This window comes from Scyliorhinus canicula, chromosome 12 (genome assembly GCF_902713615.1).
Source record: "Scyliorhinus canicula chromosome 12, sScyCan1.1, whole genome shotgun sequence".
NCBI lineage: Eukaryota > Metazoa > Chordata > Chondrichthyes > Carcharhiniformes > Scyliorhinidae > Scyliorhinus > Scyliorhinus canicula.
Window position 1 is genome coordinate 61,210,110 of NC_052157.1, and position 23,282 is coordinate 61,233,391.

Here is a 23,282-nt window from a genome sequence, read left to right on the forward strand (position 1 = left end):
GAGTTTAAGAATTGCTCCTGAACAGTGTTTGATTATTGATACTGAATGGTGTTTGATTATTGATAGTAAACGAGTTTGCTTATTGACAGTGAACAAGATTGATTATTGATACTGAACAGTGTTTGATTATTGATACTGATCAGTGTTTAATTATTGACACTGAACGGTGTTTAATTATTGATACTGAACGAGGTTTGAATATTGATACTGAACTGGGTTTGATTATTGATACCGAATGGTGTTTGATTATTGATACTAAATGAGGTTTGAATATTGATACTGAATGGGGCTTGATTATTGATACTGAACAGTCTTTATTTATTGATAGTGAATGGTGTTTGATTATTGATACTGAACAGTGTTTAATATTTGATACTGAACGGTGTTGATTATTGATACTGAACAAATTTTAGTTATTGATACTGAATGGTGTTTGATTATTGATACAGAACGGTTTTTGATGATTGATACTGAACGGTGTTTAATTATCGATACTGAACGGTGTTTGATTATTGATAGTGAACAAGCTTGATTATTGATACTGAACGGGGATTGTTTATTGACACTGAACAGGGTTTGAATATTGATATTGAACAGTATTTGATTATTGAAAGTGAATGAGTTTAATTATTGATACTGAAATGTGTTTAATTATTGATACGGAACAGTGTTTGATTGTTGATAGTGAATGAGTTTAATTATTGATACTGAACAGTGTTTAATTATTGATACGGAATGGTGTTTGATTGTTGATACTGAACGGTGCTTGATTATTGATACTGAACGGATTTGATTATTGCTGGTGAACGGGTTTGATTATTGATACTGAACGAGGTTTGAATATTGAGACTGAATGGGATTTGATTATTGATACCGAATGGGGTTTGATTATTGTTACCGACCAGGGTTTGATTATTGATATTGAATGTCTTTTGATTATTGATACTGAACGGTGTTTGATTATTGATACTGAACTGGGTTTGATTATTGATACTGAATGGCTTTTGATTATTGATACTAAACGATGTTTGAATATTGAGACTGAATGGGATTTGATTTTTGATACTGAACGGTGTTTAATTATTGATACTGAACAGTTTTAAATTATTGATACTGAATATTGATACTGAACGGTGTTTAGACCATAAGACCATAAGACATAGTAGTGGAAGTAAGGCCATTCGGCCCATCGAGTCCACTCCTCTATTCAATCATGGCTGATGGGCATTTCAACTCCACCTACCAGCATTCTCCCCGTAGCCCTTAATTCCTCGCAACATCAAGAATTTATCTATCTCTGCCTTGAAGCCATTTAGCGTCCCGGCCTCCACTGCACTCCGCGGCAATGAATTCCACAGGCCCACCACTCTCTGGCTGAAGAAATGTCTCCGCATTTCTGTTCTGAATTTACCCCCTCTAATTCTAAGGCTGTGCCCACGGGTCCTCGTCTCCTCGCCTAACGGAAACAGTTTCTTTGCGTCCACCCTTTCTAAGCCATGTATTATCTTGTAAGTTTCTATTAGATCTCCCCTTAACCTTCTAAACTCCAATGAATACAATCCCAGGATCCTCAGCCGTTCATCATATGTTAGACCCGCCATTCCAGGGATCATCCGTGTGAATCTCCGCTGGACACGCTCCAGTGCCAGTATGTCCTTCCTGAGATGTGGGGCCCAAAACTGGACACAGTACTCCAAATGGGGCCTAACCAGAGCCTTATAAAGGCTCAGTAGCACATCGCTGCTTTTATATTCCAACCCTCTTGAGATAAATGACAACATTGCATTCGCTTTCTTAATCACAGATTCAACCTGCATGTTTACCTTTAGGGAATCCTCGACTAGCACTCCCAGATCCCTTTGTACTTTGGCATTATGAATTTTCTCACCGTTTAGAAAGTAGTCTAAGCTTGGATTCTTTTTTCCAAAGTGCAAGACCTCACATTTTCTCACGTTGAATTGCATCAGCCATTTCCTGCACCACTCTCCCAAACTGTCTAGATCCTTCTGCAGCCTCCCCACTTCCTTAGCACTACCTGCCTGACCACCTAACTTTGTATCATCGGCAAACTTCGCTAGAATGCCCCCAGTCCCTTCATCCAGATCATTAATATATATGGTGAACAGCTGCGGCCCCAACACTGAACCCTGTGGGACACCGCTGGTCACCGGCTGCCATTCCGAAAAAGAACCTTTTATCCCAACTCTCTGCCTTCTGTCAGACAGCCAATCCTCAACCCATGCCAGTAGCTCACCTCGAACACCATGGGCCCTCACCTTACTCAGCAGCCTCCTGTGTGGCACCTTATCAAAGGCCTTTTGGAAATCCAGATAGACCACATCAACTGGGTTTCCCTGGTCTAACCTACTTGTCACCTCCTCAAAGAATTCTAACAGGTTCGTCAGGCACGACCTCCCCTTACTAAATCCATGTTGACTTGTTCTAATCCGACCCTGCTCTTCCAAGAATTTAGAAATCTCATCCTTAACGATTGATTCTAGAATTTTACCAACAACCGAGGTTAGGCTAATTGGCCTATAATTTTCCATCTTTTGTCTTGATCCTTTCTTGAACAAGGGGGTTACAACAGCGATCTTCCAATCGTCCGGGACTTTCCCTGACTCCAGTGATTTTTGAAAGATCTCAACCAACGCTTCCGCTATTTCTTCAGCTACCTCCCTCAGAACTCTAGGGTGTAGCCCATCGGGGCCAGGAGATTTGTCAATTTTAAGACTTTTTAGCTTTTTTAGCACCATCTCTTTTGTAATGGCAACCATACTCAACTCAGCCCCCTGACCCTCTATAATTGTTGGGATATTACTCGTCTTCCACTGTGAAGACAGACGCAAAGTACTTATTAAGTTCTCCAGCCATTTCCTCGTCTCCCATCACTAGCCTTCCGGAATCAGTTTGAATTGGCCCAATGTCTACTTTGGCCTGTCGTTTGTTTCTTATGTATTGAAAGAAACTTTTACTATCATTTCTTATATTACTGGCTAGCCTGCCTTCATATTTGATCCTCTCCTTCCTTATTTGTCTCTGTTAACCTCTGTTTGTTTTTGTAGCCTTCCCAATCTTCTGATTTCCCAGTGCTTTTGGCCACTTTATAGGATCTCTCTTTTTCTTTGATACATTTCCTGACCTCCTTTGTCAGCCATGGCTGTCTAATCCCTCCCCGGATAATCTTTCTTTTCTTGGGGATGAACCTCTGTACAGTGTCCTCAATTATGCATACAAACTCCTGCCATTTTTGCTCTGCTGTCTTCCCCACTAGGGTCTGCTGCCAGTCGATTTTCGCCAGTTCCTCTCTCATGCCCTCGTAATTACCTTTATTTAACTGTAACACCATTACATCCGATTTTGCCTTCTCTCTTTCAAACTGCAGACTGAACTCAACCATATTATGATCGCTGCTTCCTAAGTGTTCCCTTACTTTAAGATCTTTTATAAAGTCTGGTTCAGACTGGGCCTCACGGTAGCATGGTGGTTAGCATCAATGCTTCACAGCTCCAGGGTCCCAGGTTCGATTCCCGGCTGGGTCACTGTCTGTGTGGAGTCTGCACGTCCTCCCCGTGTGTGCGTGGGTTTCCTCCGGGTGCTCCGGTTTCCTCCCACAGTCCAAAAGATGTGCGGGTTAGGTGGATTGGCCATGCTAAATTGCCCGTAGTGTAAGGTTAGTGGGGGGATTGTTGGGTTACGGGTATACGGGTTACATGGGTTTAAGTAGGGTGATCATTGCTCGGCACAACATCGAGGGCCGAAGGGCCTGTTCTGTGCTGTACTGTTCTATAATCTATAATTACATAGCACTAGGTCCAGAATAGCCTGCTCCCTTGTGGGCTCCATGACAAGCTGTTCCAAAAAGCCTTCTTGTAAGCATTCCATGAATTCCTTTTCTTTGGATCCACTGGCTACGTTATTTACCCAATCCACCTGCATATTGAAGTCCCCCATGATCACCGTGACCTTGCCTTTCTGACATGCCTTTTCTATTTCCCGGTACATGTTGCGCCCCTGGTCCTGACCACTGTTAGGAGGTCTGTACATAACTCCCATTATGGTTTTTTTGCCTTTGTGGTTCCTCAATTCTACCCACACAGACTCCACATCATCCGACCCTATGTCGTTTAGTGCCATAGATTTAATTTTGTTCTTAACTAACAAGGCAACCCCACCCCCTCGGCCCATCTCCCTGTCTTTTCGATAGGTTGTATATCCTTGGATGTTTAACTGCCAGTCCTGAACCCCCTGCAGCCATGTCTCTGTGATGCCTACCACATCATAATCATTCACGATGATCTGTGCCATTAGTTCGTCTACTTTGTTACAAATGCTACGAGCATTCAGGTAAAGTGCCTTAATGCTACCTTTCTTATCGTTACAGATATTGGAAGTCCTAAGATGTCCAAAGTTATCCTTCCTTTTTGTTGAATTCCTAGTCTGCCTCAAGCTTAAATCCACCTGCCTACATGTTATCCTCCTGCGTATCTTGCCATTTAACTCCATGCTCCCTGTCGCTTTCACTTTCCCTTCCCCCCAACTCAGAAGTTTAAAGTCCTACTGACCACCCTATTTATCCTCTTCGCTAGAACACTGGTTCCAGATCGGTTCAGGTGGAGACCGTCCCAACGGTACAGATCCCCCCGGTTCAAAAACTGATGCCAATGTCCCATGAAGTGGAATCCCTCTTTCCCACACCAATCCCTTAGCCACGTGTTTACTTCCCTAATTTTCTTGTCCCTCTGCCAATTGGCACGTGGCTCGGGCAGTAATCCGGAGATTATGACCCTTGAGGACCTGTATTTCAATTTTCTTCCCAGTGCTTGATAGTCCCCGAACAGGTCCTCCACCCTAGCTTTACCTATGTTGTTAGTCCCAACGTGGACCACAACAACTGGATCCTCCCCCTCCCGCTCCAATATCCTTTCAAGCCGGTCAGAGATGTCCCGCACCCTGGCACCGGGCAGGCAACACACCATGCGAGACTCCCGATCCGGCTTGCATAGGATACTATCTGTCCCCCTAATTATAGAATCTGTCCCCCTAATTATAGAATTTCCCCCTAATTATAGAATCAAAAAGATGAGTAATCTGGATTTTCACTCCTGTGATATCAGTGGAGAACTCAGTAGCTAGTCTGTAAATAGTTAATACTCCGCTACATGCCACCAGACTGTTGTCTGTTTAATTATTGATACTGAACTGTGTTTGATTATTGATACTGAACGGTGTTTAATTATTGATACTGAACAGTGTTTAATTATTGATACTGAATGGTGTTTGATTATTGATACGGAACAATGTTTAATTATTGATACTGAACGGTGTTTGATTATTGATACTGAATGGTGTTTAATTATTGATACTGAACGGTGTTTAATTATTGATACTGGACGGTGTTTGATTATTGATATTGAACAGTGTTTAATTATTGATACTGAACGGTGTTTGATTATTGATACTGGACGGTGTTTGATTATTGATATTGAACAGTGTTTAATTATTGATACCGAACGGTGTTTGATTATTGATACTGAACGGTGTTTGATTATTGATACTGAACGGTGTTTAATTATTGATACTGAACAGTTTTTGATTATTGATACTGAACGGTGTTTAATTATTGACACTGAACGGTGTTTGATTATTGTTACTGAATAGTGGTTAATTATTGATACTGAACAGTGTTTAATTATTGATACTGAACGGTGTTTGATTATTTATACTGAACAGTTTTTAATTATTGATGCTGAACAGTATTTGATTATTGATATTGAATGGGGTTGATTATTGTTATTGACCAGTGTTTAATTATTGATACTGAACAGGGTTTGATTATTGATACTGAACAGGGTTTGATTTTCGATACTGAACGGTGTTTGATGATTGATACTGAATGGTGTTTAATTATTGATACGGAACGGTGTTTGATTATTGATACTGAATAGTGTTTGATTATTGATAGTAAACGAGTTTGATGATTGACACTGAACGGGGTTTGATTATTGATACTGAACGGTGTTTGATTATTGATACTGAACGGTGTTTAATTATCGATACTGAACGGTGTTTGATTATTGATACTGAATAGTGTTTGATTATTGATAGTAAACGAGTTTGATGATTGACACTGAACGGAGTTTGATTATTGATACTGAACGGTGTTTGATTATTGATACTGAACGGTGTTTAATTATTGATACTGAACGGTGTTTGATTATTGATACTGAACGGTGTTTGATTATTGATACTGACCGGTGTTTGATTATTGATACTGAACAGATTTTAATTATTGACACTGAACGGTGTTTGATTATTGATACTGAACAGTGTTTAATTTTTGGTACTGAACAGTGTTTAATTATTGATACTGAACGGTGTTTGATTATTTATACTGAACAGTTTTTAAATATTAATGCTGAACAGTGTTTGATTATTGATATTGAATGGGGTTTGATTATTGTTATTGAACAGTGTTTGATTATTAATACTGAACAGGGTTTGATTATTGATACTGAACAGGGTTTGATTATCGATACTGAACGGTGTTTGATGATTTATACTGAACGTGTTTTGATAATTGATATATAGCTGATGGGTTTCTGACCGAAAGTTTAAATACCTTTCCCTCCGGAATATCTGTCCATTTGGCAAGTGAAAATGTCTTAGAGGCAACAGACAGGGATGACATAACAGGCTTCAGATAACAGAACCTGTCGCATTTTCAGGATATACACACACACTGAATTGCCTAGCTGAATGAGGCTTTTATTAAACCAAAAGGCTGTTTATGATCCCCATCGATTCAAGGCCTTAGACCAGGTGAATGAAGGACAGATAATTATCATGGGAATGCTAATCCGTCAAGACGACTTGACTCTTCCTCTTTTGTTATTAGCTATTGTTATTATCCAACACTATGCATCAACTAAAATATATACAGGGAGTGGTGTGGAAGTTCACATTCTGAACTGTGATTAATGCCATACATTTATGTTGTGAATTCACTCTGTATAACCTTTATAAATGGTAATCATGAATACACACTTATATCAAGGTCACACCTTGTATAACATTAACTATAATTCGTATTATAATCTAATACACCAAGCATTATAAAATATTCTGTGAATTTGGAATGGTAACCATGTTATGCTTTGTATTCAAAGTAAAATGGTTTTGGGCAGCTTTTAGGCTCACAGTAAGAATTAGTTGGGGCCTCATGGCCAGATAGTGATCAGAGAGAGACCTTGGGCGGGATTCTCTAAAAATAGGGCTATATCCCCACACCGGTGTGAAAACCGGCGGCAACAATTCCGGCGCCAACGGACCCCGCAAGTGAGGAATTCCCGCGCATGAGCGGAATGGCCGGCGTATTTCTGCGCATGCTCGGGGGTTCCCTTCTCCACGCCAGCCACCGGGCAATATGGCAGAGCCCATAGGAGCCCAGAGTGGAGTAAAGGAAAGTATGCCCCCATGGAACCAGCCCGGCTGCCGATCGATAGACCCCGATCACGAGCCAGGCCACCGTGGGGGTCCCCCCCCTTTGTCAGATCGCCCGCCTCCTCCTCCGGGATGGCCCCGCACACTTACCATCCAGGTCCTCCCCTGTGGGAAGTGAGTAATCCACGCCGGTGGGACTGGGTCAAACCCATCGGCCACTCGACCCGAAGAATCGCCAGGGGTGGGGGGCACTGAAAAACGGCGCCGCAGAATGGGGAAGCCAGCGTCAGGGCGGCGGCATGATTCTTGCGCTCCCCCGGGGATTCTCTGACCCGGCGCCGGGAGTTATCTCCAGTTGCACCCCTGTCCCATGGGGTAACCGGGGGGGCCATCGTGCACCCAAGGACGGAGGAGGTGGTGGGGCCCTTTCTGATGATCCCCACTGAAGCAGTGATGGAACACCACAGCGGCTCTGACTTTGCCCCCCTATTGTCCTTGGCGCATCTGGTGGGTGGTGGCAGAACAAGGTGGCACCACCCCAATTGGGATACCTGGGTGACAGTTGGGCCCATCGAGGTCCGGTTGTTCCAAAAGACGGTCGCCAAAGGGGCTCCAGGTCACAGGGCGAGATTTGTAGCTGGCCACCTCCACTACTGATGTACTGCCTGGGAATCCACCTCGCTGTAGTGTTTGGGCCTGTAAGGCCAGAAGGGTAGACACCAATGAAGATGGCGGGGGAAATCCCTGGGATAGCATTAGGGGCTAGGGCACAAACCTTCATCGTGATGTTCACATGTTCATTGTAAAATAAATACCTGTGCACAAAAGTTTCAAACTGCCTCGGTGCTCTGGCAGCACAGTGTGAGGGATAGGCTGGGCTGGGTTGGGCATGGCTACGCTAGCCTGGCTGGGGTGTGTCCTGGGGAGGGAATTGGAGAAGGGCAGATAGTGCAGGTGGTCAAGGGTTGGGGCCCCCAGGTCGGAGCCGCACATGCCCTGGTATCCTGCCTCTCCCAGTCCCTCTCGCCCGCCCCTCCCTCTTACCCTGTCCCCACCTCTGCCACCTCAAGGGTTCGGTGGGACAATGTGATGGAATGGCCAGCTCGCATGCAGGGCTCACTGAGATGGACATTGGAAATGCTACTGTGGGCAGGAATCAGACATTGTCAATGGATGCAGAGTATCAGAGCTCATTGCAGATTGGGTCATCATCATCCTCCAACCCATGGACTACCAATCTAGGGACTGCATCCGCAGGCAGGAATCACGGAGGGGGTTGCAGGGGCGGAGGGATAGTGTAGGACGGGTGGTCATGGAGTTGGTGGTTGCCCGTGGCTGGGATGTTCGTGCCATCAGCCAGACCCCCTATTTGGTGAACCTGGAGGCGATTAGAGTGTCCTGGGCCCAGGCGAGATCTGACGTTCATCACCCTCCTCTGGCATGTCTCCCCTCTGCTGTGCGATGTTGTGGAGGACATAGCAGGCCACCACGATGTGTGAGGCTTTCCTGGCATTATACGACAGGGCCCTCTTCAGAGTGGTCCAGGCACCTGAACTGTAACTTCAGGATGGCGAAACACCGCTTGATCATGACACTGGGTATAGCATGGGTGTTGTTATAGCGGGTCTCCACAACCGCAACGATGGCCCCTGTTGCCCAAGAGCTAACGCCTCACCCGGAGGCACTTCATAGGTGTCAAGAATGGTCAATAGTGCCAGGATGAAGGTGTAGTGCACACTGCCAGGGTATCGGGTGCGTACATGCATGATGTGCAGCTCATGGCTACACACTAGCTGCACGTCCATCGAGTGGAACCCCTTTCGGTGACGGCCTGTTCTTGTAGGCGATCACTCCCTGTACCTGGGGCATCCTGATGATGGCAGCGAACCCCGCTGCCTGGGCATCCTGGTGAGCCTGGTCCTCAAGTTAAATGAAGCGATTGTTGTAAAAATCCACCTGGTTCATTAATGTCATTTAGGGAAGAAAACTCACCATCGTTGCCCGGACTACATGTTACTCCAGATCCACAGAAATGTGGCTGACTCTTAAATGCAATTAGAAATGGGCAATAAATGCTGCCCTAGCCAGCAATGCTGACATACCATGAAAGAGTAGAGCAAAAAATACCCCACACTAATCCCTCTTGTATTCGACTTCCTATATCTTGCCAATCCGAAAATAACCCAACTGCTATCTGCTTCCTGTTAGCTATCTAATCCATTATCCATGCTGATTTGATATTCCCACAACAAGGGCTCTTATTTTGTGCTGTAACCTTTGATGTGGCACCATGTCAAATGCCTTTGGGAAACCCAAGCACACCACATCTATGGATTCCCCTTTATCCACTTGTTTGTGACTTCCTTGAAGAACACTCTTAAATTAGTCAAGTAAGATTTCCCTTGCACAAAACCATGGTGACTTTGCCTGACTGCATTATGATTTTCTGACTATCCCTCCTTAAGAAGGGATTGTAATATTTTTCCTATCGAAGATGTTAGTCGAACTGGCCAATAGTTTCCTCCTTTTTTTGAAGAGCAGTGTTATATTTATGATTTTCCAATCTGCTGAGACTTTTCCAGAATGCAGGGAATTTGGGATAGTTCCAACAATCCCCACAGCCAATTTGAGGACATGATGCTGCAGCTCTGGGGACGTGTCAGCCTGGTGTGGTGACAGTGAATGAGTTATGTGAATGGCAGGCCTTTTAACTTTTCTCACTCCTCAGCAGCACTTTGCTCGATCAATCCTTCTAACATGTAATAACTCAAGCCTTATCGAGTGAGAAGTGGGAACAAGCCACGCTTTAACCTTAGTGTCCTGTATACTACCGATGTGACTAGGGAGTAATTACAACACCTGAATCAGTAAATGGAGAAAGTTATACCTGGCTCATTTTGGGACGAGTAGGAATTATTTCGACATATTTTGATTTCTTTGCCTTTGGTTTCATTGACATAATTTCAGACTGCTCCTCTGGGTTCGCCTTTCTGTTCTGGTTTGTTCCATTTTGCACTGGCCTGAAAACGGAGTTTAAAGCAAAATTACAAGACAGTGAAATAATCAGACAGGTTCAGATTGCAACAACTGAGATTGCAAATAGATTATAACATTTTAATTTTCGTAGCTGGTTCACTGTCTGAAATGCAGCTAATTTTCTAACTATCCAATGGTGTTAAGTTCAGGAACATGAATAACTGGGAAAAGGATGAGTCAGGACTTCAGGAAAACAAGGACAAATTGGAAGATTGGAGAGAGAGATGACATTTAGCGCAGAGATTTCAGAGATGATACTTTTCAGCAGGAGAAAAAAGGAGACAATCCAGACCATTCACCCATCGTGCCAGTGCTGCCTCTTTAAAAGCTCGGTCCACTTCATCCCCACTCTCCCTAGGCCCCTTCACTCTCTCCCTGTAGCCCAGCAAATGGTGGAGTGATGGAAATTGGAGGAATGCAAAAATCTGGAGGGTCGTAGGGGCTGGAGGCAGTTACATAGATACAAAAGGTTGTAGGGGCTGGAGGAGATTAGAGACAGGGAGGGTTGTAGGGGCTGGAGTTTAGAGAGATGGGGAGGCTTGCAGGTGTTGGAGGAGGTTGGGGAGATAGGAAGGGTTGTTAGGGGCTGGAGGGGATTAGAGATAGACAGCATTGTCGGGGCTGAAGGGGATTAGAGATAAAGAGAGTTGTTGGGGCTGGAGGGGGTTAGAGAGATGGGAGGCTTGTAAAGGCTGGCGGACATTACAGAAATAGGGAGGGTTATAGAGGCTGGAGGAGGTTACAGAGAATGTGAGGGTTGAGGGTCTAGAGGAGGTTACAGAGATAGGGAGTCATAGTCATAGTATAGAGCCATAGAATTTACAATGCAGAACGAAGCCACTCGGCATTTCGAGTCTGCACCGGCCTTTGGAAAGTGCGCCCTTCTTAAACACTCGCCTCCACCCTATCCCCATAACCCAGTCACCCCATCCAACCTTTTTCGACGAGGAGGCACTAAGGGGCAATTTAGCATGGCTAATCCACCTAACCTGCACATTTTTGGACTGTGGAAGGAAACTGGAGCACCCGGAGGAAACCCACACAGACACGGGGAGAAAGTGCAAACTCCACAAAGTCACCCCAAGGCCGGAATTGAACCTGGGACCCTAGAGCTGGGAGACAGCAGTGCTATTGGTGCCACCCCATCGTGCCACCATGCCAGAGGGTTGTAGGAGGTCACAGAGATGAGGACAGCTGCAGGGGTTGGTGGATGTTGCAGAAATACGGAGGTTTGTAGGGGCTGGAGGGGCTTTGAGAGATGGGGAAGTTTGTTGGGGCTGGAGGAGGTTCTAGAGATGGGGCACAGTTTTGGAGCTGGGTGAGAATACAGAGATAGGGAAGGGTGTAGGGCTGAAGGTGGTAACAGAGATAGGGAGGGTTTTAGAGGCACTATGGTTGCAGAGATGGAGAGGGTTGCAGGGGTTTATGGAGGTCACAGAGATAGGGAGAGGTGTAGAGGATGGAGGAGGTTACAGATATAGGGAGGGAATAAAGGGTCTGGAGGAGGTTACATAGATAGGGAGGCTTGTAGGGGCTGGAAGATGTTACAGAGATAAGGAGGGTTGTAGGGCTGGAGGTGGTTGCAGTGATAGGGAGAAGTCTAGGTGCTGGAGGAGGTTACAGAGGTAGGGAGGGTTCTAGGGGCTGGAGGGGATAGAGAGATAGGGAGGGTTGTAGGGGCTGGAGGAGGTTACAGAGATAGGGAGGGTTGTAGGGGCTGGAGGAGGTTACAGAGATAGGGAGGGTTGTAGGGGCTGGAGGGGATAGAGAGATAGGGAGGGTTGTAGGGGCTGAAGGAGGTTACAGAGATAGAGAGCGGAGTAGGAGCTGGAGGAGGTTACAGAGATAGGGAGGGTTGTAGGGGCTGGAGGAGGTTACAGAGATAGGGAGGGCTGTAGGGGCTGGAGGAGGCTACAGAGATAGGGAGGGTTGTAGGGGCTGGAGGAGGTTACAGAGATAGGGAGGGCTGTAGGGGCTGGAGGAGGTTACAGAGATAGGGAGGGTTGTAGGGGCTGGAGGGGATAGAGAGATGGGGAGGGTTGTAGGGGCTGGAGGAGGTTACAGAGATGAAAATGAAAATCGCTTATTGTCACGAGTAGGCTTTAATGAAGTTACTGTGAAAAGCCCCTAGTCGCCACCTGTCCGGGGAGGCTGGTACGGGAATCGAACCGTGCTGCTGGCCTGCTTGGTCTGCTTTTAAAGCCAGCGACTTAGCCGAGTGAGCTAAACCAGCCCCAGATAGAGAGCGGTGTAAGAGCTGGAGTACGTTACAGAGATAGGGAGGGTTGTAGGGGCTAGAGGAGGTTACAGAGATAGGGAGGGTTGTAGGGGCTAGAGGAGGTTACAGAGAGAAGGATGTCATTTTAGGAGCTGGAGGAGGTTAAAAAGATAGGGATGGTTGTGGGGCTGGAGGAGATTGCAGGAATATGAAGGACAGGATTTTCCGAGTCCCTGCGCCGCAATCGCGCTGGGCGCGGGAGCGGAGAATGGGCGTCAGACCCGTAATGGGGTCCAACGGTGCTCCCGCGATTCTCCAGGTACCGGAGAATCACCACCAATCGCGCGAGCACGGTCGACGTGGTGCCAGTCGGGGGCCATTGAAAGAGGTACCCATGGCGATTCTCCGCCGGCAACTGGCCAAGATACCGCCAGCGTGGTTCACTCATGGTTTCACCCGGTGGAAGCTCAGAGTGGCGGCTGCAGACTCAGTCCGCGGCAGCCCTGGTAGGGGGCGGGGGGATCCGTCACCGGAGGGGGTCCTCCAGGACTGCCATGCTCACAATCGGGGGCCACCGATCCGCGGGCGCGCGCGATCCTGGGGGGCCTATATTGTCGGGGCCGGCCCGCTGTGTGGGTCCGCCATGTTGCACGCGAGACGAGTTGCTGTACAAAAGTTAGGCTTTAATAAGCTAGATGTTAGCCCTGCGGTCGACTACATTAAATGGACGACCGCCGGGCGTACTGGGTATTTATACCTCGCCCTGGAGGTGGGATTAACTCAGCCTCTCGACCAGTCGGGGAGCCGTCACATGACTGGTCTCAACCAATCGGTCGAGAGGCACATGACCAACCAGGGCCAATGGTAAGCCGGTGTTCTGCACCAATGGCAGGCAGCTATGTTAATCATACCACCACATTCACCCCTTGCGGAGAAAGAAGCTGGGGGGGGTATCAACAAGAGCTGGGGGGGGGGGGGAGAGAACTGGTGGTATGAGTAGCAGCCAGAGAAGGGAAAAAAAGGGTTTGGCTTCCCACTGGCCCAGACATTTAACAATAATACATATTGTCCATACAAGGTCCATGGTGTTGTTGAAAATTAAATGGACTCGATCAGCCTTTTCGTTGCCCGTGACGTCCTGGCAGACCGCCGCAGTGGAGTTGGTGACGTTGGTTCAGCTGATGGTGGTGGTTCCGCTGATGTCCTGGAGTCCGGGAGCGATGGTCCTTGAACTGTATCCGTCACCCGGGCTGGTGGTGGAGACGCCATGGATGGGGAAGGGGTGGCCTGGGTGGGGCGCTGGGGGAAACAAAACAGGAGGGGTCTGTGGTGAAGGGGGGGAAGGCCGCACGCCGGCAGGTGCCAGGTCCCGAGGGAGACCGTGTCCTGCCGACCGTCGGGGCACTCCACGTACGCATACTGCGGGTTAGCGTGGAGTAACTGGACTTGTTCCACCAACGGGTCGGACTTGTGCACCCGCACATGCTTCCGGAGCAAGATGGGTCCGGGGGCGGCCAGCCACGTCGGGAGAGGGGATCCAGAGGACGACTTCCTGGGGAAAACAAGAAGACGTTCATGAGGTGTCTGATTTGTTGTGGGACAGAGGAGTGAGCGGATAGAATGTCGGGCATCGGGGATAACCTCTTGCCATCGGGAAATAGGGAGATCTCTGGACTGGAGGGCCAGTAGTATGGTCTTCCAGATGGTACCATTCTCCCGCTCGACCTGTCCGTTACCCCGAGGGTTATAGATGGTCGTCCTGCTAGAGGCAATGCCCCTGTTGAGCAGGAATTGACGCAGCTCGTCGCTCATAAATGAGGACCCCCGATCGCTATGTATGTATGCGGGGTAGCCGAACAGGGAGAAGATGGAGAGGAGGGCCTTAATGACGGTCGATGTGGTCATGTCGGGGCAGGGAATGGCGAAGGGGAAGCAGGTGTATTCGTCGATTACCGCCAGGAAGTAAATGTTGCGGTTGCTAGAGGGAAGGGGCCCCTTGAAGTCAATGCTGAGACGTTCGAAGGAGCGGGATGCTTTGATCAGATGTGCGCGCTCGGGGCGGTAGAAGTGCGGTTTGCACTCTGCGCAGATGTGGCAGTCACGGGTTACTGTCCTGACTTCCTCGATGGAGAAAGGCAGGTTGCGGACCTTTATGATATGGTAGAAACGGGTCACCCCTGGATGGCAGAGGTTTGCGTGGAGGGAGCGGAGGCGGTCTATCTGCATGCTGGCACAGGTGCTGCGGGACATGGCATCAGGAAGCTCATTGAGCTTCCCAGGGCGATACAAGATATCGTAGTTGGACGTGGACAACTCGATCTGCCACCGTAAGATCTTGTCATTCTTAATCTTGCCCCTTTGTGGATTATCAAACATGAAGGCCATTGACCGTTGGTCTGTGAGGAGGGTAAACTTCCTGCTGGCCAAATAGTGCCTCCAATGTCGCACAGCTTCGACTATGGCCTGGGCTTCCTTTTCCACAGAGGAGTGGCGGAGTTCAGAAGCCTGGAGGGTTCTGGAGAAGAAGGCCACGGGTCTGCCCGCTTGGTTCAGGGTGGCCGCCAGAGCTACTTCTGATGCTTCGCTCTCGACCTGGAAGGGGAGGGACTCGTCGATGGCGCGCATCGTGGCCTTTGCAATGTCCACTTTGATGCGGATAAAGGCCTGGCAGGCCTCTGTTGACGGTGGGAAGGTCGTGGTTTGAATGAGGGGACGGGCCTTGTCGGCGAAATTGGGAACCCATTGGGCGTAGTAGGCGAAGAAACCCAGGCAGCGTTTGAGGGATTTGTGGGTATTGGGGAGAGGGAGTTCCATCAGGGGGCGCATGCGTTCAGGGTCGGGGCCTATCACTCCGTTACGCACTACGTAGCCGAGGATGGCTAGACGGTCGGTGCTAAACACGCACTTATCCTTATTGTAAGTGAGGTTAAGGAGTTTTACGGTTTGGAGACATTTCCGGATTGGTGTCATGGTCCTGCTGGTCGTGGCCGCAGATGGTGACATTATCGAGGTACGGGAAGGTAGCCCGTAATCCGTACTTGTCGACCATTCGGTCCATCTCCCGTTGGAAGACCGAGACCCCATTTGTGACACCAAATGGAACCCTAAGGAAGTGGTAGAGGCGGCCATCAGCTTCGAACGTGGTGTACTTGCGGTCACTCGCGCGGAGGGGGAGCTGGTGGTAAGCGGACTTAAGGTCCACAGTGGAGAAGACTTAGTATTTCGCGATATCGTTTACCATGGCGGAAATATGGGGGAGAGGATACGCGTCCAGTTGCGTAAACCGGTTGATGGTCTGGCTATAGTCGATGACCATCCGGTTTTTCTCCCCAGTCCGGACCACCAGCACTTGGGCTCGCCAGGGACTGTTGCTGGACTCGATGACCCCTTCCTTCAGCAACCTCTGGACCTCGGACCTGATAAAGGTCCGGTCCTGGGCGCTGTACCGTCTGCTCCGTGTCTCGACGGGTTTGCAATCGGGGGTGAGATTAGCAAACAAGGAGGGGGGGTCCACTTTGAGGGACATGAGGCTGCAGACAGTGAGGGGGGGTATAGGGCCGCCGAATTGGAAGGTCAGGCTCTGCAGGTTGCGCTGGAAGTCCAGTCCTAGGAGTGCCGGTGCGCAAAGGTCAGGGAGGACAAGAAGTTTGTAATTTTTAAAAACCTTCCCTTGGACCGTGAGGTCCGCGATGCAGCAGCAGGTGAAGCGGACGGAGTGCGAACCTGAGGCTAACCCGATTTTATGTTTTACAGGATGGACAGGGAGCACGCAGCGTCTTACCGTGGCAGGGTGAACAAAGCTTTCCGTGCTCCCGGAGTCCAGCAGGCAGCCCGTCTCGTGGCCGTTGAGGTGGACCAGCGTTGTTGTTTTGGCGAGCGTGCGTGGCCGTGACTGGTCGAGTTGAATGGCCGCGAGCCGTGGAGAAGAACCATCATCGTAGTCGTCGTTGTACTAGTAGGTGCTGGCAGAAACATGCATGCCAGTCCAGGATGGTTGTGCCCAGGATCTGCACGTAGAGTCGGGGCCCCAAGATGGCGGCGCCCAGGACCCGCAAGTGGCGTCCGGAGCCCAAGATGGCGGCGCCTGCGGGGCCCTCATGGTTGCTGGGGGCGGGGTTAGCGGTGCCGGTGGGCCGATCGGGGCGGCAGAGAGGCGCGCAGGCCGGGCGCTGGGGCCCGGGGGCGGGGGGGAGAGATTTGCACGGTGCGCTGGAAGGGCCCGGAAGGGCCCGGAGGAGAGGAAGAGGTGCGCACGCCAGGCGCAGGGGCCCGGGGGCGGGGGGAGAGATTGGCGCGGTGTGCTGGAAGAGCCCGCAAGGGCCCGGAGGGGGGGATCCCCGGTCGCTGCGCGGTACAGCAGCGACCAATTTGGCCTGGCAGACCGTCGAGAAGTGGTCCTTCTTCCCGCAGCTCTTACAGAGGGCGGAGCGGGCCGGGCAGCGCGGGCGAGGGTGTTTCGCGAACCCACAGAAATAGCAGCGGGGCCCCGCGGACTTGTCGGGGCGTCCCGCGGCGCAGGCCTGAGGGGGGTCGGGAGCGGCGGATGGCGGTGGGGAAGCGTGCCAGGAGGCCCAGGGTGGTGCAGCGCGGCTGGGGACATAGACGCGGGCGTTTAAATCGGCGACCTCCAGGGAGCTGGAGAGAGTCCGTGCCTCAGTTAGGCTGAGGTCGTCTTTCTCCAGCATCCACTGGCGGATAGCGGCAGACTGCATCCCAGCCACGTAAGCATCTCTAATCAGAAGTTCCATGTGCTCCGTAGCTGAAACTGGGAGGCAGGAGCAATTCCTCCCCAGGACAGCGAGGGCCTGGTAAAAATCGTCTAATGACTCACCGGGGAGCTGTTGTCTGGTAGCCAGCAGATGTCGGGCGAATACTCTGTTTACCGGTTTAAGAAACTGTCCTTTCAGCTTATCCATGGCCGCGTCGTAATCTTTTTCCTCCGCAATCATCGCGTAGGCCGCCATGCCCACGCTGGAGTGGAGGATATGAAGCTTCTGTGCCATGGTGGGGGGGCTGTTTGCGGATGCCAGGTAACCATCGAAACATGCCAGCCAATGTTTAATGATTTCTGAAGCGTTCTGAGTTGGCGGGCTGATGCGGAAGCATTCGGGCTTGATCCGGAGCTCCATCTTCAAAATTCTAGCTTATTAAATTGATGTACCATCAATTGAACGCGAGATGAGTTGCTGTACAAAAGTTAGGCTTTAATAAGCTAGATGTTAGCCCTGCGGTCGACTACAGTAAATGGACGACCGCCGGGCGTACTGGGTATTTATACCTCATCCTGGAGGCGGGGTTAACGCAGCCTCTCGACCAATCGGGGAGCCGTCACATGACTGGTCTCAACCAATCGGTCGAGAGGCACATGACCAACCAGGGCCAATGGTAAGCCGGTGTTCTGCACCAATGGCAGGCAGCTATGTTAATCATACCACCACACCCGCGGCGATTCTCCTCCGGCAACTGGCCAAGATACCGCCAGCGTGGTTCACTCATGGTTTCACCCGGTGGGAGTTCAGAGTGGCGGCTGCGGACTCAGTCCGCGGCCGCCCTGGTAGGGGGCGGGGGGATCCGTCACCGGAGGGGGTCCTTCAGGACTGCCATGCTCTCAATCGGGGGCCACCGATCCGCAGGCGCGTGCGATCCTGGGGGGCCTATATTGTCGGGGCCGGCCCGCGGTGTGGGTCCGCCATGTTGCGCGGTGCCGCTGCCACAGGCAGACCCGCGGCCAGTAGTGCAGGGCCCTGTACCGGCAGCCGGAGCTGCAAGAAGCATTCCAGGGCCCTGCTAGTCCCCTGCAAAACAGAGAATCACCATGGACTTTCTCCAGGAAAATGTTCTCTCAGCGGTGGGGCATAGCCCCGTTATCAGAGAATTCCACCTGGAGTGTTACAAGCGCTGGATGATGTTACAGAGATAGAGAAGGTTCTTACCCAATTGTATCTACACTTACTTTTTGTTTTTCCTCAATGCCTTGATAATGAGGCAAATCACGGTTGTCAAGACGATGAGAACAGCGCCTCCCGCAGCCACCAATCCGATTTTCCACATCAGCCCCCACCTTGTTCCACCTGAGGGGAGGAGAATTATAATTGACCAGATGCATAATTCCTTAAATTCTCAAGCTCCACAAGGACCTTCTTCCCCAATCTCTCTCCATCTCATCCCCAGCATCATCTTGTTCGATTATTTTCTCCCTCATGTAGGTATCCAGTTTCTCCCACATTCTGCCCTCTCTCTTTGGGAAAGAGTCCAACATTCTCCCCACTCCCGGTGGGTGCGAGAGCCACATTCTCCCCGCTCCCTCTGGGACTGAGTCCCCCATTTGCCCCACTCTATGTGGGAGTGAGTTCCAGATTCTCCCCACTTCCTGTGGGACGGGCTTCCATCTTTTCCCACTCTCTATGGGAGCAAGTTCCACATTCTCCCCAATCCCTGTGGGGGCGAGACCCACATTCTCCCCACTCACCATGAGAGCGAGTCCCATATTCTTCCCACTCTCTGTGGGAGTGACTTCTACATTCTCCCCACTCTTTGTGGAAGCAAGTTCTGCATTCTCCCCACTCCCCGTGGGAGTGAGTCCCACATCCTCCCCACTCTGGCTAAAGAAATTTCTCCTGAATTCCCCTATGGATTGATCATTGAATATCTTACATTGATGGTCCCTGGTTTCCCATACCCCACAAGTGGAAACATCTGTATGTTGACCCTATTGAAACCCTATCTTAATTTTAAAAACCTCTAAAAAAGGCACCTACAGCCTCCTTTCTTCTAGAGAAAAGAGCCTCAGTCTGTTCAGTCTTTCCTGATAGTCACAACTCGCAGTTCTCAAATTACCTTTTTGGACCTTCTCCAGCGCACAATGCTCCCGGTGTGGTCTAACAAAGGTCTAACAGGGACTGGTTTAGCACACTGGACTAAATCGCTGGCTTTTAAAGCAGACCAAGGCAGGCCAGCAGCACGGTTCAATTCCCGTACCAGCCTCCCCGAACAGGTGCCGGAATGGGGCTTTTCACAGTAACTTAATTTGAAGCCTACTTGTGACAATAAGCAATTTTCATTTCATTATACAGGTCACCAAAACTTCTCTCCTTTTTATTTATGTCCCTTCTAGACATAGCCACTCGTCTTTGCTGACTTTAAGTTGCCAATGACACGTCCATTCTACAAGACGTTTTATTTTCAATCAAAGTGATTGTTGTTGCGGCTGAGGCCTTTTAGTCTGGACTGAGCATTTCAATGTCTCTGTGAAACGTTAGCCGTTTCTATTGTTTGATGAATGCTGAGGTGAGACTGACTGTGGTCTTCTTAATTAGCGCGATACTGCTTCAGTATCAATGCAAATTCAGCAACTACAGTTTCGAATGCAGATGGACTTTAGAAAGAAACCCAAGTTAGTCTGCAGTGCAATGCCAGGATTCTGATATTCAGTATGAATATGGCTCGCCAACACTAAGGGCATTCACATGGTCATTGGATAAACATATGGATGATAAGGGAATAGTGTAGATGGGCTTTAGAGTGGTTTCACAGGTCTGCGCTGTAATGTTCTATGTTCTATGTATGAATCCTGCTCCCAGTGGAGGAGCTGGGGAGGGGAGAGATGACAGCTAGAAGCAATGGACAGCAGCAAGAAAGAAGAGTTTACATTGCTGTAGCCTCCCAGCAATACCCAAAGCCACAGGGATAATGAAAAGCTTCATGGACATTGTTGGAATGTAGGAAACGCAGCAGCCAGTTTGTGCATAGCAAGATTCCATGAATAGCAATGCGATAAAGACCAAGTTTGTTTTCAGTGATGTCGGATGAGGGTTAGAGATTGGCTCCAGGACACCAGGCAGAGCTTCCACCAACAGTCCACGTACCGCACAACTAGCAGCCCCCCTGCACCCCCGGGCCATGCATGCACCCTGCACTGCTCGCTCACTACCCTGTCCCACCCACAGTTTTTTTTAAAAACTTGTGGCCGTGGGATTTTTACTTTGACCTGGGAGGGCAGATGAGAGAATTAGTTAAATGTTTCATCCTGGGAAATTCACCTCAGAAAGGGCAGAGGTCACTCAGTACTGATTCTCCAACAGTGCAGGATTCCCTCAATGCTGCCCATCAGACAGTTCAGCGCTTAACATGGCAAATCACCGAACCTGCACATCTTTGTTTGTGGAGATGAGACCCATGCAGAGAGGGGGAGAAGTGCAAACTCAATCGGGACAGTGACCAGGGGCCGGGATCGAACCCGGTGTTCTTGAAAATACAAAAAAATGTGTCATTTGAAACATGGAAGTCTGGCAATATCTGGTCTGAGATGATACAGGGAAAGATCCCACAAAAGGTTAATGGCAGCTGCAAAGAGCAGGATTATAAAATGCAGATTCTTTCTCACAAGCAGGCTTAGCAAACACACAGGTTTCATGTATTAAGCTAAAACAATGGCTCACACCTTTATTGAAAGTAAATATCTTAGGAAGAATCTGGAAAAGCATGGATGAGAGTTTCAATTGAATTAAATGACGAATGTTTAAAGCAGGCAGGTCTTTCAAGTCATAACTGTGTTGTTCCTCGTGTCTTAATAAAGCTCGCAGTCTCAAGTGTGGAGAAGATGCTTTATTGTGGGTTCGTTCAGTTTCCAGAGCTCGACCTAGAACTACCTTCCAGTGCTAACTACCAGCTTTGCTTGCTGTGTGTCCTGCTTACCAGCCCCCCTGCTGTGAAGAGTGTGTCCTCACTTCCTGTCCTGATGTATTTGTATGGCTCTCCCGTGCTCCCTCTAGTGGTCGCTCAGTTGTGTTGCATCTGGTTAACTTGTGATCACCACATCCCCCTTTTTCTCTTAACATATTTTCTGAACATCGTTAAAGAAAATTGTATATCCTGTCCCAGTGTATTTATAGCTCTCCCGCTCGTGTTTGCTCTGTTGTTTTTGTATCTGGTCAATCTACGATCACCACATCCCCCTCTTTCTCATTACATAGTTTCTGTACATCATTAAGGAAAATTATACAAAACAGTAACTTATGATATGCGTATCTATACAAGTGATGATGCTATTGCCTTGGTTAACAAAGCCAATGTATTTATATGTCCAAACTTAATAAACACATTTATGAGTCCAAACTTGATGAATGTGTTCAGAGCTTTTTTTTTTTTTTTTTGTTTTGTTGTTGATGACGTGGTGATATTGATATTGCAAGTCCGCTGTGAGTGTTGTTGGTGTTCCTTGTTATCTTAAGTACCCAATGCGTCATCCCGAGGTGTTTGCATGGTCACATCACTGATGTTGACTGGCATGGACTTTTTTTTTTTTTTTTTTTGTGCTTGTGGTGTTGATTTATTGTCTCATCCGCCTTGGATGCTGGTGTGCTTGCTTGTTCTGGAGCAGACGTGAGTTTGTGCGATTCGTTGTCATCCCATGACATGTTTGTAGTCTTGTTATCGTTTTGCAGTGTGCTGTGGCATCGTCCATCATGTGCCAAGTAGTGCCATTGTGTACAAGTCGTTGTTTCATTGCTGTTGTTTCTGTCGTTCCTGTTTTTGTTGTTTCCGTTGCCGTACTTGTCGCTGTTTTTGTCGTTTCCGTCTTTGTTGTTGTCGCTATCTTTGCTCCTGACTTTGTTGTGTTTGTTGCCATTCTTGTTGTTTCTGCCTCTGTCGTTGTCGCTATCTTTGTGCCTGACGTTGTTGTTTGTCTTGTTGCGCTTCATGTTGCTTTTATTCTTGCTGTTGTCGTTCTCGTTTCTGCTGTGCTTCTTGCTATTGTTGTTTGTCTTGTCGCGCTTCATGTTGCTTTTCTTCTTGCTGTTGTCGTTCTCGTTTCTGCTGTGCTTCTTGCTATTGTTGTTGGTCTTGTCGCGCTTCATGTTGTTTTTGTTCTTGCTGTGTTTCTTTTGACTTTTGTTTTTCTTGTTATACTCTATGAGTGTCCCGAGTGGATAATTTGAGTCATTGAGCATTCCGTCTCGCGAGTGGTGCGAATGATCTGATGTTGCATCGGTGCAGGTGACATCAATCAGTTGTGGAGAATTGGATTCCGCATCTTTGCTTTCTTGGTGCTCGTCTTCCGGAGTCAAAGTCTTCTTGATTACATTTGACGCGGTGTCTGTGGACTCTCGGCGCTCCTCTTCTGGAGTCCAAATCTGCATGATTTCAGTTGACGTGGTTTCTCTAGACTCTTGGTGCTCCGCTTCTGGAGTTAAAATCTTCATGATTTCTGTTGATGTTATCTCACTGGACTCCAGGTGCTCCTCTTCTGGAGTCAAAATCTGCATGTTTTCTTTCTGTTTGATGTCTCTGGACTCCAGGTGCTCCTCTTCTGGAGTCAGAATCTGCATGGTTTCTTTCGGCATTGTCTCTGTGGACTCCAGGTGCTCCTCTTCTGGAGTCAAAATCTGCATGTTTTCTTTTGGCATTGTCTCTCTGGGCTCCAGGTGCTCCTCTTCTGGAGTCAAAATCTGCATGTTTTCTTTCGGCATCGTCTCTCTGGACTGTTGGGTGGCCCGACTCTGTGCTTCTGTACAGACAAGCTGAGAACTGTCAGTCTCACTGTGATCCTGTACGTCGAGTGCGAGCACCTTGTCACTGTTTTCGC

At 48.7% G+C, this 23,282-nt stretch overlaps 1 protein-coding gene across 3 annotated transcripts in view; it reads right to left on the minus strand.

Moving 5' to 3' along the window:
• The window catches only part of LOC119975259 (sialic acid-binding Ig-like lectin 13), an 87,515-nt gene that overhangs the window by 9,092 nt on the left and 55,141 nt on the right, over positions 1 to 23,282 (minus strand). For all 3 annotated transcript variants that reach the window (XM_038814951.1, XM_038814949.1, XM_038814950.1), the window contains 2 exons: positions 18,651 to 18,768; positions 10,331 to 10,463 (listed from right to left, as the gene is read on the minus strand). In XM_038814951.1, the coding sequence (XP_038670879.1) occupies positions 10,331 to 10,463; positions 18,651 to 18,768 (251 nt within the window). The remainder of the gene's footprint in view (positions 1 to 10,330; positions 10,464 to 18,650; positions 18,769 to 23,282) is intronic.